Source organism: Typha angustifolia, chromosome 15 (assembly GCF_048772165.1).
Source record: "Typha angustifolia cultivar Huaian chromosome 15, ASM4877216v1, whole genome shotgun sequence".
Taxonomy (NCBI): Eukaryota; Viridiplantae; Streptophyta; class Magnoliopsida; order Poales; family Typhaceae; genus Typha; species Typha angustifolia.
The window spans coordinates 3,241,395-3,261,942 of NC_133253.1; the positions used below are offsets into that span (position 1 = coordinate 3,241,395).

The window sequence follows — 20,548 nt, forward strand, 5'->3', positions numbered from 1 at the left end:
TCTTCGCAAAACATATAATAGTGCATATAGTAAACTTAGCAAAACAAATATATATATTTTGAATTGCAGTTGATTATTGCGACCATATACACAAATATTACTTTCTAAATAAATTAGGAATTTATGAGTCCAAGAGTTGAGGTGTCTCAATAGCTCGATTGAGAGTTTTATACTAAAATTTATTGTTATAATCTAAGTTTGGCAAATCGTAATGAAGTACAACAACTTCAATTCAAATTCAAATTCAAATTCCATAATTTGAATATTTCTACGTTTTGTTATTTTAAAAAATAAGTATTATTCATGATTAGTTAGCCTGAGCTACAAGTCGGGTACTATAGGGAGAGGTGATGGTATCAAGAGGTAAGCACACCCCCGAGTGCACCAAGTCGCGGACAGAGCGGTTACCGACCATTCCTCCCACTACTCCGCCTATATTCTTTGGAGGTTTCCTCGGGGTCCCGTCACCGCCATTTCGCTCCCCCGATTTGGATTCGCTGCTGTCCGACGTGCGGTCACTTTCTCTCTCGCATCCACGTATCTAACAACGTCCATATAAACCGCCCGTACGAATTTCCTATGCGGTAAATAACCATCCGCCGTCCGTTCGAACGGAGAGATATAATCCTACCCGTTCGTTTTATGTTAACGTCACGCCCAAGTAAAAAAGTGATACCGCTCGCAAACGCCGAGTTCCAGGTCTACCCCTCTTCTAATCTCAGTCCAACTCAAAGAAGAGAGAGAAGAAAAAAGAGCGAAGAGAAGAGAAGAGAAGAGGAGAGAGAGAGAGCGAGCTACTACGTTATCGATCCATATCCATCCTCTTTCTCCCCTCCCATCTCCTTCGAACCCTAGCGATCAAGATCGGTGCATCTCGGTTTACTTGTCCTAGTTCGTGATCGGTGGATTCGTTCTTGGTCCGGGAAAACGATCCCTTGTCGCTTCTTGTCGCGACGGAGCACGATCTGTGGCAATTTGAGGACAGGGGTTTCGATCTGATCGGAGTAGGCGACGGCGGTGGCGGCTTCGGTGGATGGCGCTCTTTAGGAGGCTGTTCTACCGGAAGCCGCCGGATCGGCTGCTGGAGATCTCGGAGCGGGTCTACGGTAAAGTGATTTGGTTTTGATTTATCCCTTTCGTTTTTTTTTCCTGTTAGATCGTCTGTAATGGTGGAATTGGGAGAATTGTGATGGTTTCGCGGTTGATTTGTTGAGTTTTAGCGTGATTGGAGGTCCTTGGCGGTGACAATCCAGTGTAAATTTGGTGACTCTGCACAGTCAAATTGTGGTATTTAGTCGTTTATCTGCTTCTTTTCGGAAAATTGAGGTGTTCTGAAGAAGTTGCTTAAGCTTCCTCGGAATGTTGGTTGTGTTATTTCCATGAATCCAGCTGTGGAATTTGGTTTTATATTATGATGTTGCGAGAGTCATTGCATTCTGCCGATTTCTCAAGTCTAAAGTAGCTTTTTTCCCCCTTCATAAAAGGAAAGCTAAATTTAGTAAAAGAGTTGTCTTCCTGTTGCTATTGCTGTTTGTGATTTTATCTTCTTGCTTATCATTCTAACTATTTGAGGTGAGGAGGAGAATGCAATTTGTTGATTTTTGTTGGCTTTTGATGTCGCAAAGGTTCACATATATCTGTTTTTTGTAATACCATAATAATTTGCTTTGTTAACGCAGTGTTTGACTGTTGCTTCTCGACTGAAGTATTGAAAGAGGATGAGTACAGAGACTACCTCACTGGCATTGTCACACAATTACAGGACTACCATCCAGATGCCTCGTTCATGGTGTTCAACTTTAGGGAAGGGGGTAAGAGGAGCCAGATTTCAGATATTTTATCAGAATATGATATGACGGTTATGGACTACCCGCAGCAATATGAAGGGTGTCCTTTGCTTCCTCTGGAGATGATCCACCATTTCTTGAAATCAAGTGAGAGCTGGCTATCATTGGAAGGGCAACATAATGTGTTGCTAATGCATTGTGAAAGGGGGGGATGGCCTGTGCTCGCATTCATGCTAGCAGGATTGCTCCTATATCGGAAACAGTACAATGGGGAGCAAAAGACTCTGGAGATGGTGTATAGACAAGCACCAAAGGAGCTTCTTCATCTTTTGTCACCACTAAATCCGCAATCATCTCATATAAGATATCTACAATACATATTGCAACGAGGCAGTGGGTTAGATTGGCCTCCTAGAGATACACCCTTCACTTTAGAGTCTGTGATTCTGAGAGTTACTCCGAATTTTGGTGGTGAAGGGGGTTGCAGGCCTATGGTTCGCATACATGGTCAAGACCCATTGAACCCTGCAAATAGAAGTTCAAAGGTTCTTTTTGAGACACCAAAGAACAAGAAACACATTCGAAACTATAGACAGGTATTACTTACCCCTTGGAACTAAAGTTTTAGGTATATGAATGATAAATCTAATTCTTGGTTAGCTAATGCAGGTAGAGACTAGATTAATGAAAGTTAGTGCCCGTTGTCGTGTTCAAGGGGATGTGGTCATTGAGTGTATTCACTTGGATGAGGATTTTGAACATGAAGAGACTATGTTTAAAGTCATGTTCAACACGGCGTTTATTCAGTCTAATGTTCTTATTTTAAATCGTGATGAAATTGATGTTGTCTGGAATTCCAAAGACCAGTTTCCGAAGGATTTCAAAGCTGAGGTAGGCGGTTGTTTCTCTTATGTTCAACTTTATTTTTCTCACATATCTGCAATTTGAAAGGAGATTCATGCCCGAATCAGGTAATCTTTTCAGACTTCGATGCTTTTGAATCTGATACCACCACAGAAGAGTTAGCTGATGACGGGGACGATACAGAGGTTGCTTCCACAGATGCAGCAGAAGAATTTTATGAGGCTGAAGAAATTTTTGTCAACCCTGATTGGCAGGATGGTAAAAAGGATACAGACACTCATCTTCTTCAAGACAAGATTTTGCCTGGTGATGAGAATCCCAAAACAGACATCTTAGATATCCATGTGACTGATGAAACAAGAAGGTTAGAAACCATTAACACTGAAGATGTTTTGAAAAGTATAATCACCCAGAAGTTAATTTCTATGGATGCTACAAGGGTCAACTTAAAATGTCCAAATATGGAAGATCCAGCGGAGATCAAATTAGATGGTGAAAATGCCAAAGAAGATAAAATTTTAGTTGCTGAAAAAACATTTGTTTTGGATGACGGTGATGCAGAAGAGGAGAAGAATATTTTAGAGAGGACAATGACAGAGCAGTACATCAGTGATAAAAAAGGCATTGCTAAGCAGGATATAATGGTGCAAGCTACTCCCATTCACGAAGTGAAAAAAATATTTAAACGTGGTAGTTACCTACATGATGCAGTGAGCATTTTTTCGCAAAATGTTGATACTGTGGGTGACCCTAGTCACAAGTTAGAAGCTCTAAAGCAGCGAGATCAATTGAAAAGCATAGCAGACAATAATGATTTCAGATCAAACATTTACAACAATGTACTTACAAAGAGATCTAGCTTGGATAACAAATCTCCCAACTTGAGGTCTATCAGCTTTGCAGAAGCTGCGACGCACAAATTCGAAGCCCTTAATCACAACAATTATATAGAAAGTGATACTAGTCAAGAAAGAGTAAAACCTTACCACGAAAACAGATTGGGTACTTCATGCATGCCAGGTATGAAGGAGAGTAGAATATCACATGCTACTGCCACTAATGGTGATGATAACAAAATTACTGAAAAGTCAATCACTCTGGATAACATGGTCACCTATGAGGAGAAGAATATAGTAGAAGTGAGAAACATCAAGCAGGAGATGAAAGGTATTGTACATGAAGAGAAATGTACTTGTGAACCCTGCAAACTTGAGAAGAATGCGGATCACATAATTAATCAGAAAATGAACACATTTGATGATATGAGTCACAAGTTAGAAAAATCCATTTTAGCTGATGACAATTGCAAACCCGAACAAATTGACTCCAACCTCAGTTCGACAGAAGTCGTTTCCAGGAAGAAATCTATCATGAATGACAGGAGTCAAAAGATACTGATCCCTGATACAGAATATGAGACGAAGTTCAAGCGAGACACTCATTTTTCTCGTCGTGATACAGATCGGATTGTTCTGCAAAATAAAATAGAAGACAAAACTATCAATCAGAAGACAGTAAATGATACACGAAAACAGGCTCCTGAAAGATCTTTGCCGCCTATGTCAAAGAAACTATCAACAAGTATACTTCCTGAACCAGTCATTCCTAAACAAAAGATTAAGCATCAGGAATCTTTGGGTGATCAGACAAGACCAGCAAATTTGAAGACAATACCAAGGTGGATCTCACCAAAAAAAGAATCTGATGCTACTTCTGTGCATAGGCCATCTCATCCTCCATCTAGATATAACAGTTCGCCTGCTGCTCTTGCGATTTCTGCAGTTCGTGAAGGTAGTGATGTCAGTGAAAGTGTAGAGGCTTGTGGAACTCTTACTGATAGGACCGAAACTTCCTTGTCACCAGCAGTACCATCTGATTCACCATTTACATGGCCATTGTTGCAGAAACCACCCTCTCAAATTCAAGCTACTTCAAAGCTGCCACCTCCACCTCCGCCTCCACCTCCACCTCCACCTCCACCTCCACCTCCTTCTGTTGGTATATCATTGAATTCTTCTACATTTGGATCTCGACCTCCACCACCTCCTCCACCTCTATCTTCAAGACCGCCGCCGCCACCACCACCACCGCCACCATCACCATCACCACCTCCACCTCCACCTCCACCTCCACCTCCACCTCCACCGATGTCAAGGACAGGAGTAGAATATTTAGGCCCAGTAGCAACTACCAATGGCCCATCTCCCTCACCTTCTTTCTTAGAAATATTTGCCAAAAGGAATATTTTCCCTCCTCCTATTCATGGCGGTCCTCCACCCCCACCACAACCTCCTTCTGGCCGTGTTGGTCCTCCACCTCCACCTCCTCCACCTCCACCCCCTCTTGCGTCACATTTAGGTCCTCCACCATCACCATCGCCTACCCCTAGCGTGCGAGTTGGTGCCTCTCCCCCACCTCCTAGAGCATGTTTTGGTGCCCCTTCTCCACCAACACCACCTCTGGCAGCACATACTGGTGCCCCTCCTCCTCCACCACCACCACCTCTTGCATCACGTGTTGGCGCACCTCCACCACCACCACCACCACCACCACCACCTCTTGGATCACGTGTCAGTGCTCCTCCTCCACCACCACCACCACCTCCTCGTGGATCATGTGTTGATGCCCCTCCTCCGCCACCAGCACCATCTCTTGGAGCACGTGCTGGTGCCCCTCCTCCGCCACCACCTCCCGGTGCACGTGCTAGTGCCCTTTCTCCGCCGCCTCCTCCAGGAGCACGCATCGCTGCCCCTCCTCCGCCGCCTCCCCCTGGAGCACGTCTCGGTGCCCCTCCTCCGCCACCTCCCCTTGGAGCACGTGCCCCTCCTCCACCGCCTCCTCCTGGAGGACGTCCTGGTGCCCCTCCTCCACCGCCTCCTCCCGGAGGACGTCCTGGTGCCCCTCCTCCACCGCCTCCTCCCGGAGGACGTCCTGGTGCCCCTCCTCCACCGCCTCCTCCGGGTGGTCGTGCACCTGGTCCACCAGCCCCACCAAGGGCACCTGGTGCTCCTCTGCCTCCTCCAGCAGGCTCAACAGGTGTCTCTGGAGGCTTGCCACCAAACTCTAGTGGAAGAGGGCGTGGCCTTATAAGAGCTCCTGGTATGTCTGCTTCAACACCTCGTAGATCATCATTGAAGCCATTACATTGGGTAAAAGTAACAAGAGCTGTTCAAGGAAGCTTATGGGCAGAACTACAAAAATCTGATGATGCCACCAGGTACCATCAACATATTTTTTAAGCGTACATCAGCATGACATGTGTAACAAGTCCATGAACATGAACATGAACATTCAAGGATCCTCTACTTTTCTATCCTGACTGTCCATTTTTCCAGTCATATTGGAAGGTTCATTCATGCATCTGACTAATTTTCATGTGCTTCATGCTGTCAGCTTATTAATTAGTTATTGTCATCAAACTTATTATTGTTGCACAAATTATCCTGCAGTGCTTCAGAATTTGATGTGTCAGAACTTGAAAGTCTTTTCCCAGCTGTTGTTCCAAAATCTGATGATGGCTCTAAGTCTGATGGGCGTCGGAAATCTCTGGGATCCAAATCAGATAAAGTTCACCTGGTAAGGACCTAGGACTAGTAAAGTTTACTCTTCTGGACATGCAATTTTTCTTCCTCATTTATTGGAACTATAATTTCAAGTAAAGCCTCTATGTTATGTGGGTCCTTTTTGAATGCCTTATCTGGTAGTTTAAATATACTTTATGGTACTTAGCTTCGGGAACCATGGAGCTAAACTTTGCAAACAAGATAGATAAGAGAGCAAGAAAGAGGTTTTCTTGCATCTTCTTCTCATCATCCCCTGATTCCACAAGATATTGTGTTTGATATTGATAGTTGGTGATCATTTGTGTCATTTGGTGGGTAACGACCCACAGTACTATCTGTGAGCCCATCCCATGAGAACTTGGTCATAGGTGGTCAAATGTTGCTGCAGCAACCATTATATGGACATAGATGATTGGGTGGAAGCATTAAAACCTTTGTCGTTGTTGGGCCAATGTTATAGAGGCAAATAGCAGTATAAATCAGAGAACAAGATTGATATTGTTAGGTTATGCAATTGGAACTCAGCAAGACTGATCTTCTTTAACAAATGTGGTTCAATGCTTTACTAAGCTTGCTTCCAAGGATTAAAACATTCCTGTAGATCCAGTAAAGTGAGATCATATATTGCCGTAGTTAGTGCAGGCTGCAGGAGTGGTAAGAGATGGTGTTAGAATGAGTCTTCAATGAGATTATGTGAGGACAAATGGACAATATCTCAATAGCTTTAGATGCTAACTGCATTGAAGGTGAGCTGAATATATGTAATTGTTCCTGACATCTCATTAAGTCCGCTTAAATTAGTAGTCATGATAAATTCCTATTAACTCCAAATGAAGTTGTTAAGTCATAACTTCAAAGGGTGCAAATTAAGATCTGTTACAATATACTCCAGCATCAACACTAACCTGCTGATTGATATCATTCCACGTATGAAGAGATTCCTGGTGATGAAGTGGAAATGTAGAATGGACATTGACAAGTACTGCAGGCCATGGCACTCCATAGGGACATATATTTTAGATATTTTTGTTCATCTACAGTTCTATACATAAGAAAGTTTATCAGATGTAATTGTACTTGAATATTGAATATGTGTGAGATTTCTATGGATCCAGCAACTGCTTTCTTCCTTCATTATTTTCTTGTATTGTCCTGCTAATTTTGGTTCAATATGTACCTCATATGTTGAAGTCAAAAGTTTCAACGATTTGGGAAGAGTTTTTAAATATTAGAGGTGTTTAACCAGGGTTCATGAGTCACGAAAGTCACTTTGATGGGGCAAGAAGCAGAATGGGTTTGGGGTATGCCAAATTGAATGGTGGAAGAGTGAGTCTTTGGCTTGTGGGTCTGTGGAAGATGTTTAAAATTGAAATCTTTGCCATTATTAGACGTAAAGAAGACGGCAAGGAGGTCCTAGAATCCTGGTTAGGTTGATAAGTAACAAATGGGAGCTTATGACTTCCATTTCCATTAGCTTTCGAAAAACCACTCCTGATATTATACAATACTTAAAGTGAAATTGGTTCATGGTGCTATGCAGTAGACTAAAAATGATTTCTTTTTAGTTTTTATGGAATTGATCACTCTGATGATAATTTATGGTGTATAGATGCTATTTTTTTTAAAAAATAGCATTGAGTTATACAATGTATAAATGCAAGTTGTAAACCAAGCGAACATTTAGTTTCAACTTTCAACTGAAACTACAATTTATTTCTTGCATCTTCTGTTTAATGTTTGAACAAGAATATCTAATCTTAATTATTTTTCAATTGTATTGCACATAGATTGACTTAAGGCGGGCCAATAACACTGAAATCATGCTGACAAAGGTCAAGATGCCACTTTCTGATTTGATGGTAAGCTCTGATTATCATCTTTTAATGCGCCCAAAGCAACACTTCATTTTATTTTATATGTGCTGGAATGTATCTTTGTACAACTGCTTTAGAATGTATTTAAGTGCTATACATGACTTTCTTTGACAAGTAATAGAGGTATGCACTAAGAATTTGTTTACTAGAGTATAAGTCAAAACTGTAGGTATGATCTAAGAATTTGTTTACCAGAGTATAAAACAAAACTGTCTCACTGTGTCTCAACTGCTACACATTTGTCTGTTCATATAGAAATGAACTCTTAATCTTTGTATTTCAGTTAATCATCTAAATGATTTCATAAGCTATAGGATCTACTTCTTAACATCTCGGAGTAACCATTACATGTCTAGACTTTGTATAGCACAACATTATGTTGTAAAACATTCATTTTCATCAAATGAGTTGGTGTATAAATGTCAAAGCATTGTATTGAGTTAACATGGCCTGTGAACTTGTCGTGCTTCTTTCATTGAAAAAGTAGACAATAATTGGCCCGATCTAGAGAAAGCAAAAAAATTGATAGATTAAGACAAGAAACATGCTAGAAATCAACCAGTGACAATCATGGTTAAGATGATAGGTTGCGATGGCAACAAATAATCATGGGGCTTGCGATGGAAATGATTTGGTGCTATACTGCTATGGACGTTTTGAGGAAGGGGCTAATAAGAGAGGTGGTGGGCCAGATTGGAGTTTGACCCACCCAAAATTCAATTTAAAATGCACAAGAGTTATGAGATTATGTGCATGTAGAGCAGGCCTTAAGGGTGAAAACGAATCAGATACAGATTTGATAGTGCTCAATCCATATTTGAATTTATAGGTTTAGTCCGGATACGGATTCAGATATGGATATTAGACGGATAACAAAATTTAAAATTATATCCTAACTAAACGGATACGGATAATTTTCGAATAGAGGATCGGATCTTAAACGGATATTGATTAAATTTAAAAGAATTATAATATTTTATTTAGATGAAATTAACACAAAAATATTAAGAGTTTTATAACAAAAAAATATTTGGATGTCAAATATGTAAAATTAGAGAATATTAATCTCTATAAATAATATATAACGCATTATTAGTAACAATATTAATATTTACTATTTAATAAGCAAACTAAAAATTGTAAATCATTAAAAAAAAATATGCGGGTAAACGGATATCCGATATCTGTATCCAAATCCGAAAAATATATTCGACCCGCATTTGAATCTGTATCCGAATTTTTTTTTAAAGTTTTATCCGTATCTGAATCAAATAGAAATTTTTTATTTGAATTCGATTCGAGTCGGGTCATATAGCGGGTCGGATTGGAGTTAATCCGACTTGTTTTCATCCCTAGCTGGTCTGGTTGTTGTAACTTGATATTTGTCCTAATTTTATGCATCACTGGATTGATAGGATCACAGAACGGTGAAATGGATGACTGAGCATGGATGTGATATTTGGTTGGTTGAGTATGATGGTAAAGGTGGGATTATGGGAAGCGGAAACCATGAAGGTTGAATGACAATGATTAATAAGTCAAGTGGAAGGGTGCAGTGGATGTAGAAGTAATGAGGAGAGTGTTGGGTACTTTAATGGGAGTGAGGTGATTAAGAAGGACTTGTGGAAGTTTTTAGTGAAGGTTAAGTTGTGTTCCTATGGTGAGCATAGTCCTGAGAATGCCTATTGACTAGGATGAGGATCTCTATGCTGATGATACTCTGGTGGTTCTGGAATCTTTGGAGGTGACCATTTGGGGGATGGTGATGTGGCATTTGCAAAACTGCAAGTCTGCACATCTTGTTGGAGGTGGATATGCTAGATATGTGAAGTCAGGAGCCATAGGAGAAGTTTTTTTCAGCATGTTAGTAAAATTATTTTGGTTTTGGTTTTTCATTTTTAGATTTTATGTCCTTTTAATGACCAAATTTCACTAAATTTTGAATGCTACTTATTGTCTAGATTGAACTTTCTCATTTATCCTTATTCCTTATGAGTTTTCTAAGATCCAACACCTATAAGGAATGGATTCTTATTAGTTATTACAGCTGTTGTGAAGTGTAAAGTTATATTGGTAGCCCTGACACCATTAAGGATGGTGAAGAGGTGTTATTAAAGATTTAAAGTGTGTACGTTTGTAATATATGTCATAATAGTATACATGGCTTTATATAAAAATTACCTTAACATGACTCAACAAATTGAACATATTATGCACTTATCATGTTGGGGTTGACATCGGCTAGTGAAGGAGGCAATTGCCTCTATATTTATAATCACGGAACATCAATTTTTAACTTTTGAGTAAACATCAATTTCTTAGGAAGCTTTTGAGTTTTGAATATCCTGCTATGAATGACAAATCTTCCTGTTGAGATTCATGTCCTTAGAGTGCCACAAAGGTGAATCCATGTCAATGGCTGAGAACACTTACTTGCTGATCTGGAACTTCCATGCAACCCCACCACTATCTTTGTCAACAAACTGTACATTATAGGATTCTAGATGAAGTGAATTAGACAGAAAGCAAGAAAACTAATATAGAAACAAACACTATCTTTGGTTTGCATTGTGGAGTATATCAATCGACAAGGGCCATGGTATAGGTCTGCTGCTACAGGGGGAAGAAGCATGCAGTAGATGGATTCCCAATAAAGATTTTGCCCAATGTCTCCCACGTCCCCTCTCTCTGCAACCCAACTCTAGATGCAAATCCAAACTTCAACGGTCCTTTACTGCATTAAATCCATTCGAATACATTTATGAACCATATCGCTATAATTTAAGAGATTTGATTCAAGGATCTTGCACTGGGCGTCCTAGATGAGCTTAGGGTGTTTGGCTAATATGGCACATAAGGCATGGGCTACTTGCTAGATCAAAGATTTTTAAGGCCTCGATGCTGGCCATGAAGCCTTTGGCTTCTTTTGCCTTGAAGTGGTCTTTTTGTGAGTACCATCTAAAAACAAGGAAATATCATGATAGTCTTTCATACTAAATCACTCTTTAAAAATCATTTTCATCTTTTTGTCTATTGCATTTGCATGCCATTCTTTTTGATGAACACGACATACTGATGCCTTTTTTGTTTACTGTTTAGTGTTGTATCGAAATGTATGGTGTTTATTGTTGTGGAATTATAATATATATTTTTTTTTGGAAAGGTAGGTTTTGACTTGAAACATGAATATGAGAGATTTGAGTGATATCATACTTTTGTACTTCTACTCCATGAATATTTTATCAGGTTGTACAGGAACCTTGTTTCTTAGAACTTCTATAAGGTCCAGCTAATTCATCTTTCTTAAAGCAATCCCCAAATAAGCTGGTTGATTTTATATAATATTATCTTGATGGTGAGAGTAAATTAAAAAATTACTGAAGTATAAGTCATTGATAGTTTATTGTTCTCATCTGGACCTCCCAAATTTGGAAGGCTAGGTTGAAGGGTAAGGAACACCCTCAATTAGTACTAGAAATGAAGCACTGTTTGGGGGCAATTATGGAACTCCAAAGCCATCTATGTTGCTACTGATGGTTCTCTTCTTTCCCCTGAAGTGGATGGTAGGAAATAAATCCTTCCCAACAGTGCATGCATATGTATGTATGTGCTTGCTCTTAGAAGCTAGACTCTGGTAATTTTTGTTTGCACATTGATTATCAGCTTTAATATACTAGCATGAAACAAATTAAATATTGAAAGTTTTCACTGGATGCTTGCTCTTGTTGAAGTTTTAACTGATTCTAGTAATTGCATTTTTTCCTTAAAGAGTGCTGCTCTTGCATTGGATGATTCTATTTTGGATGTTGATCAAGTGGAAAACCTTATAAAGTTCTGCCCAACCAAAGAAGAAATGGAACTTCTCAAGGTTCATATATTTATGTTAATTATTTTGTTTGTTTATTTCACTTTAAATTCTTGTCATCTTATTCTTCATTTTTGGTTGTAGAACTACACAGGCAACAAGGAAAACCTGGGTAAATGTGAGCAGGTAAGTTGCACTTTCAACAGTATATAATGTTATATGAGTAAACATGACATGTTCTACATTAGTGTATATACATGGATAAAATTAGGTAGCTAGGTTTATTTCTGATTAAGTTTGACACTATTAACACGTGCATCTTGATGCTTTCAATGATGCAGTTTTTCTTAGAATTGATGAAAGTTCCTCGGGTGGAATCTAAGCTACGAGTATTCTCATTCAAGATTCAATTCGGGTCGCAGGTTGTATGCTCTTTTATTCCGTGATCCTATGTTTGCACAAGTCGTACTTGTAGATTTATGACATGCTTTCTTCCCATTTTACAGGTTTCAGATCTTAGAAAGAATTTGAACATTGTAGATTCCACATGTGAGCAGGTATATTTCAAACAAATCACACTTTTCTTGCTCTTCTTGTTTATCCATCTAATGCATGACTTGTCAGATCCGCAATTCTGTCAAACTCAAGGAAATTTTGAAGAAAATTCTGCATCTTGGGAACACATTAAACCAGGGAACTGCAAGAGGTAATGACGCATCATCTACCCCAAAACTATCCATACATGGTTCTTTTCACCTTGATTGAATATTGTCTATTATATGACTATTCATTAGTAGAGAAAATGGTCTTTTGTAAGTGGTAAGTGGCATTGATCATTAATTACTGTAGTGAGGCTAAAACTTGATACATGTGATACATAATGCTTTTTGGAGAAACAATAAGAATGAAGGTTTATGAGTTTTTGTACTACTATTTGAGAACTATATAAAACTCAGTGACAGTTTCCTATGGAATGAAAAAGGTTATTGTGTTGTTAGAATGAAATGATAGGAATAAGAACATCATACCTAGTAATTTGCGTTAAGCTGCTAATTCTGTTACTTTTCTTCTCTATCTAATTCAGTGTTAGATTGGCATTTATCTCTTCTTGAATCAAGGGAAGAAAGGAATAAGATTGATGGAAGATGATTAGTTATGTAATCGCAAATCACTTAAAAGTTATATTAAGGGCCTTTCAGGATGCTGGACATGATGTGGATCTTATCTTGCAACTTATGCATAAAGAGGGATTATATGTGAAAATAAAAACCATCTAAATATATACTTTTCAGTGGCAAAATATAACACCGGAAGTAGTGGTAACTGGTAAGATGGATATTTCACAAACCGCAAAATGTAGAGGCTCATACCAACTTTTAAGAAAGTCACTATTTTTGCTGATTTTTCTTATTTTGGTAACATTTAATATGTATTCTTAGTTGGAAGGAACCTTGCAAATTGTCTTGACTGTAAATGATAAATGTTCTTTTTCATGATTCTGCATGAGAGAGTTAAAAGATGTTGACGGACCCAAGTGTTAAGAAATGTTTGACTAGCAGAACATAGCATTGACAAACATGATTATTTGAACTGAGGTTTTGCAGAGTGGTCTCATTCCTCAATACTTGGCACATTTAATATGTTGTGACTGTTATGTGCTTGACTGACTTTTCATTCTCGTCTTAGATATCAAGTCAAGCAACTTGACCACATTCCTATTATAGTCTTCTTGCACCTACATTGGTCATTAGCTTTTCAGGGAGACTTTTTTTTTTCCAAAATTTTAAGGATTCTCTATTTAAAGACATTCAATTGCAACTTCTCCCAGCCAGTTGGCTTTATTTTTATTGATATATTTGTCTATTATTATCTTTGCAGACAAAGCAACTTTGATCACTCCCAACCAGTTGTTTTCAAGTTGAATATATTTATATGTTACTTTACATGAAGGCAAACTAGGCATCTCTTTTTAAATGAATTTAGTCATATAATAATTTTCCACATACTGTGATGGTGTTACTTTTGTCTAGTTAGAGGCTCGAGGATTTTCTCTTGTATATATTTCTCCATTAAGTTAGTTTATGGTTTAATTGGCAGGATCTGCCATCGGCTTCCGCCTGGACAGCCTTCTAAAACTTACAGATACTCGTGGTACCAATAATAAGATGACACTAATGCACTATTTGTGTAAGGTATGATGCAACTGTCTTTTACTTTTTGGTCCTTTTTAGGGTTTTTACATGTTACCGCCTATACAATTGGCTGTTGAAGAGAACCTTCTTTTGCACATTTGCTAATTGATGTTTAGGATATTTTGCAATATACCAACTGTCCTTTGTCATCTTTACTCTTTAGTTTGGGACAGACATCCTGGGAATATTTTTCTATATTGACTAAAATACCCTTTTTTTAAGGGCATTTGGAAGTCAGTATAAATCAATGCAATTCTGTTGGCTGATGCATGCATCAATCGATGTCTGTCTAGTTAGTCAGTATCATTCAGTCCTTAGTTTGGTTAGATTATGTTGGGTGATGCTGATTCATTGAAGTTGTGTTTGCTTTTGCTACGTCACCCAATCCTCTCATGGAGAAATTGAGTTTCATTTTACTTAAACACCTTGTTCAGGTTATAAATCCCTTTTTGTTTACTTTTTGTACTGAGCATTATATAAAATATTCAAATAACAGGTAATTTGCAGGAAATGTAATACTACGTATGGAAATTGTTATCTAAAACTGTTTAAATAACATTTACTTTTTTTTCCCCATATAAATAGAGAAACTTTACAATATTACATTTAAGAATATAATTCTCTACATTTTATATTATGTATTGAAGACCTTATTATCTGTTTTGTGTCACATAATGTAATTTTTGTGCTCATTTTTCTCCTTATTTATATTTGTAGATCTCTTCTGTAGTATCTATATGTTTAAATCTGAAATGCTGGTATTTCTCACACAAAAATCAAAACTGCCGTTGGAATTGTGTGGCATGGTGCAATAAATAGACTGCTAATAAGGCCTCGCAAATGCTGATTGATATTCTTTCTGATGCGCCCTGGTTCCAAGTGCCAAACATGTCCTGAAGCCATAAATGCTAAGATTGGGGCAGAGGCAGCCACTCAGTTCCCCAACTGTCACCTGCAGTTTCCTTCTTAAAGGAATAGCATTTAAGTTAAAAGAGAGAAATATTTTAAAAAAAAATCCTAAACTAAGGTAGCAAATCATGAGTTTTTTAGAAAATTATCTGTAAAAGGGAGGAGTTGAATTGCTATTGTGTTCCTCCATAAGCCAGTAATGTAGGTTGAAATATGCAAAAGCTCTTCTTTTTTATGTGTATGTCTGTATTTGTTTAATGCTTCATATAATTGTAAAGTGGCATATCTGATCCAGTTAATATGAAGACACGAGCCTGGAATTTCCCATGAGATACATTTTTTTGATGCTGCATGCTAATAAGATTGCTCTTTTTTTTTTGGGTTCAGTACATTGTACATTTAGAATTTTATTGTTAATCTAGTTAAGGGAATCTGTTTAGAACTTTTTTTTATTGTGGAAATATCAAAGAACAATTTTCAATTATGGTCATTTATATATTTAGCATAAGTAGTTATCTTGAGAAGTCTTGATGACATATCGGAGTGGAATGTCTGGACTGAAAAAAATCAATCAAGAGAGGGGCCTGCGTTGGATCATATTAATGTAACTTAGTAGTCACTAGTTAGAAGGTTTTATTTCTTGATTGTTGTTCTGTTTAAGTCCACATTACCATGGAGTGCTTCTCCAAAATTCTATATACCTGAAAAGATGGCATAGGAGAAGATAATAAATTTTGGTTCAGGAGTTCTTTTCATCTGTGAGGCACATACAACAAAGTATAATTTTAGGTTGAAGACTCTTCTAGCAGAAAGTGAAGAATGTGATGTAAGATGGACATAGGAAAGCAAATGGTTGTTGAAATAGTGGCAATTTAATATTGAATAGCTGTTTGAGAAAGGATGCAAAAGTGATCAAGTACATTAGATGCTAGTGCGAGTGAACAAGCACCTTAGAAAGGGACTTTTTAACTTTTAAGTACTAGATTGGTTGATAAATGGATTTAAAAGCGAATTTCATGCTTCAGCAATATCTATTAAGGAGAAGCTGCTCTGGGACCTCTGACTGGAGATTATCTCTCCCTCTCTGTACGATTTGCCAAGTTAAATCTTCTTTCTGGATACCTATGAGATGTTGTTTTCTTTTTATCCTTCTAAAAATGAGTTGTTAATCAGGTCCTTGCTTCAAGGTCATCACATCTTCTGGACTTTCATGAGGATCTTAGTAGCTTAGAAGCTGCATCAAAGGTTTGAGATCTTTTAGGCACTTCTTCTGTTGAATTTGTAGTATGCAAATTTTATGGTGCATGAAAGTTTCTTTTGTGCAGATACAACTGAAGTTATTGGCAGAAGAAATGCAAGCTATTGTGAAAGGGCTGGAAAAGGTTGAGCTGGAACTCAAAGCTTCAGAAAATGATGGCCCAGTGTCAGAAATTTTTTGCAAGGCAGAGCCTCTAGCTTTGATTTGTGTTATCATCATAGCATGCTTATTATTTATTGATTTTATTTGAAATCTGCTTGCATTATATCTGAAGTAGGTATGATATGATATCCACTGATCTTAACATGATTGGATTTGAACTTAACTAGAATCTCAATTTTGGTAGACAAACAGTAGACAGGATCTGGAAACAATTGTCGAGTAAAAAAACTAAAAATTATCAGTTTTGTCCATCTACAAATCCATGTTAATGAAAGATTACTTTTATGTAAGCCTAAATTGCAGTTGCTTCAAATATCCTTTGTCAGAAGCCAGACACAAAATTACTGTACTCTAATACTCTATTGTCAATTGGCCATAGAAAATTTTCATGTCTTTTGGAGCCTTTTCAACTTCAAAATTTTGTCTAGCCAACGCAAGACTTTTGGGAAAAGGCTTTGAAGATGATGACTTTTCAGTTCGGACCTCTCCAAAGTTTAATCTATCTTATTTTCCTCTTTCTGTTTGTGTCCTGTCATTAATCTTAGCATAGTTGATACAAGATGTATAACAAATAGTGTGACTGATTCCTTTGTTAATGTTTCTACAGAATTTTTTTTTTCCATCTTGGCATGCAGTTGGATGTAGTCACTAGTCAGTACTTATAATTAGGGTTGATTTTTTTTTTTTCGTTTTCCTTTCTGACGAATGAGGCTTAGAGTTCCTCCATTACTAATAATTGAGCTCTGTATATGCTAGTTATGATTGATGTTAATGATGGTGATTGAGTTTTAATTGTACTCACGTGTGTTCTTCTAAAAGTTTAATCCTGAACTTTGTTTGGCATATGTTATTTGGCCTTCTGTTGTAGTTTCTTGCTGTCGTTTTGGTCTGTTTGGCCTTGTCCTTCAGCATTTGAATAACTTTTTAATGTCCAGACATTGATGGAGTTTACTGCTGTTGCTGGAGCTGAAGTACAATCACTGTCATCACTTTATACTGCAGTGGTATGCTATTAATTGTCCTCTGCTCATATCTGATTGATCACACATACTTTTCGGTTGTTTGTTATGTGTTTCTTACTTGCTAAGTGGCTAACAGGGTAGAAATGCAGATGCACTTGCCTTATATTTTGGCGAAGACCCTGCAAGATGTCCTTTTGAACAGGGTAAGTATGCAGAATTTGATAATATTTTATCAATCTATTCTTTGATAAAGTTTCCTTTACATGTTTATTATACTCAAATATGTAGTCAGTTATTTTGTACTCTATTATATACTTCACTGTAGATTTGCTTCCCCTCTCATTATTCTTTAGCTAGAGTTCAATTATGTTGTCGGCTTGAGATCAATAAACCTATTTTAATTAACTTTAGCATTTGGCTTTGGGTTCTAATGCATGCTGGCCTTCTAATATGGGCTCTGAGATGGCAAGGTCAAGCAACTTTACACCATTGCTAGAAAGTAATGGTGGCAAACTGGCAATTCTCAGTCTAGTACCCCAACTTTTTTATTAATCATGTCGGGTTCAGGTTGGTGTGATAGGTCTAATACTATATTGTCAATCTGACACTGCCCGTGTGACCCAACCTTGTTGCTACCCTTATAGGGTGGTTGTTTCTATGAGTTGAACCAGTTTCATGTCGACTGTGCCAGGGCTTTATCATTGAACAAAGTGACGCCTTCAATGTAAAGATACAAGGAGAAATTGGTATTTAACTCAAGAATACACGTACATAAATAATAAAAGAGAGCGGTAATAGTTATACATTTAAAAAAGAGAGGTTAAACTGGTAATTTGATATTTGAGATCAAAGTTAAGATAAGGATAGCAAGAATGAGGTTGTAACTGGTTCTTTTGTACCACAGGCAGAAGGATTGATGTGTAGTAGTGATCTTCTTTATAGCATTTGCATAATTAAGATGCCTCTGTGACATGCATTTCAATTTTTTGTCTAATGATCTGAAATATGTAATGGTTTGTGACAGTTTCTTGAACAGAAGAAAACTATTTGTTTCCCATTATGTCCTACTGTTTAAGCTCCCACTTCCCTTTGCAAATTGCATGCCTTAGACCTCAAATTATGCCTGTGGAATAAATTTTCATTTGGTTGTCACCAGTTTACTTTGCGTATATACATATATATATGGATCTGATTATTGTCACAAATAATTGCAGTTATTTCTACTCTTCTGAATTTTGTATCAATGTTTCGGCGGGCGCATCAGGAGAATTGTAAGCAGGTTGAGCTTGAGAAGAAAAAAGCCCAGAAAGAAGCTGAAGCGGAAAAAGCAAAAGCTTCAAACCCCGGGAGTAAACAAGTTAGACAACTACTTCTTATCTTTGACATGTTCTTGTAATTTCTACTGATTGTGAGTCCACAATATTCTCAGTTTCTCATCCATCATTCATTAATTTATATAGGATTCAAAGGCAGTCAGTCCAAGTCGACAGCTGAAGCAAACGCTAGAGAAGGCCAAATCTACAAATTTGCGAGCAAAAGATGTTAGATGATCTCTAACTCGCTAACCTTGGCATACAATTTTTTTTATCTGTGTCTGCCTGGAGCGTCGGTGCACTCATAAATTGTTCAGCAGCCCAAGATTTAACCAGGACTCGGGGATGACAAAGCTGGATCCCACTGTGCTGCAGAACGACATCGGGATATCTACACGAAATGTTTTCATGGTCAGTTATTATATCTTTGGCAACTGTCAAGCTTTCTAGGGAAGTCTTTTTGCTACTTTGCTTATTTCACTCTTTTTTTTTTTTTATTATCAACAGATATTGTGGGCCCACAATCCATGCTTAAGGCCAATGATTCCCTGCTCTAGTGTCTGTACAGAACTAACATAGCGGTTCCTTTGATTCTTTTTGTAAATCTGTTAATTTTATTTTCAATCTTCTTTTTCATATTCATTTTTGTATGGTGAGGAATAGGTTGGAAAATGTACAATAGGGGCGAATTGTATAAGCATGTATCGATGTCAACTTGTAATCCAAGAACGAACATCAATATCTATTAAATGTAGTTGTAAAGCTGAGATGTAGGTGCTCTTTAGTGCATCTGTTTGTTGTCGTTGTTTAATTTCCCAATGATGCTGGAAAAACGAACAGGATCATTACTGCTCTGCTTCAGCAACTGCTGTTATGTTGCTTCTCAAAGTCAATGGCACTTTCTCTTCTCATTATTTTCTTCTTTCTGGATTCTCTGGTTTCGACTGAGGTTGTTAATGATTGTTCCTGCTCGTATCAATGCTGCCTCAGATGTTGTTTCGCCCACACAGATTTTGTTCTCGTGAGGATTTTATTCTCTCTAAGTAACACTGCATATAGCGGCTACCTTCTCAGGTTTTTTTTTTTCTTTCTAATATCTATTAATTTCACTTCTTTAGCCCGTCTATATTTATCATAATCATTAGAGAAGATAAAAGAATGTCTGCGAGTAGCTGACTATTTTTTAATTTTCTACAAACAAAGTGAAACAAGCGGAAATCTCATTCTCACACCCTATGTTTTGGCCTTACTATGTATGATCTGCACCTTATTTTCAGCATTGGCAATTTACATTGGCGTCTTCTAAGCTTTCAACTGACGAGCTCTAATCCATAAGAAAGGATTCAAATAAACATAGTATGAATGGAACAGAGGAATACCTTATAAATCCAAAATAATATTTCCAAACACCCATTTTTACTTGGCACTTGAATTGTCGAGCTGAACCATGCCTTGTCGTGGTCATTAGTTGATTACTGTCTTATAAGTTGTTTGACATATTACGAGTGCCAACTTTCTACCATCTTCAAATGATGATCCTAGAATTACAAAGGGACATCCAAGATCCAGTTCACAAGTAATAGAATAAACTTTAGGTTGCTGCATCACATGGCTCTCCTCTTCTTGAAAGGTAGATAACGCATGCGAGCGATACATGAGAATAATTATTTGTACACTTGAGTAGCTTTCTGCACATCAAGAAGGCGTGCCATTAGGTATTAATAACTTTAGCTTGGTGTCTCTCTCTCTCACCATGTTTTGGTGAGATAGGATGGTGATGATCAAGGAAAGTGAGGAGGGAACAAAGCATGAGACAATGAGAAGAGATCGAATGCCTGGTGTCACTCTTTCCCTTTTAC

The 20,548-nt window shown here is 37.8% G+C and overlaps 1 protein-coding gene across 2 annotated transcripts; it reads left to right on the top strand.

Moving 5' to 3' along the window:
* Positions 1-698: 698 nt before the first annotated feature.
* LOC140778025 (formin-like protein 5) lies at positions 699-19,456 on the top strand. 2 transcript variants are annotated; one of them, XM_073122537.1, is made up of 19 exons: positions 699-1,106; positions 1,680-2,383; positions 2,448-2,678; positions 2,759-5,868; positions 6,101-6,227; positions 8,002-8,073; positions 11,858-11,956; positions 12,038-12,079; positions 12,235-12,315; positions 12,400-12,450; positions 12,518-12,599; positions 13,991-14,085; positions 16,168-16,239; positions 16,320-16,436; positions 17,350-17,418; positions 17,513-17,579; positions 18,591-18,733; positions 18,837-19,100; positions 19,197-19,456. In XM_073122537.1, exons 1-18 carry the CDS (start codon positions 1,034-1,036, stop codon positions 18,924-18,926), a joined length of 5,325 nt encoding a protein of 1,774 aa, XP_072978638.1. In that variant the 5' UTR covers positions 699-1,033; the 3' UTR covers positions 18,927-19,100; positions 19,197-19,456. The 2 variants fall into 2 exon arrangements, with proteins under 2 accessions (XP_072978638.1, XP_072978639.1); XM_073122538.1 differs by having other exon boundaries at positions 2,457-2,678.
* Positions 19,457-20,548: the final 1,092 nt, after the last annotated feature.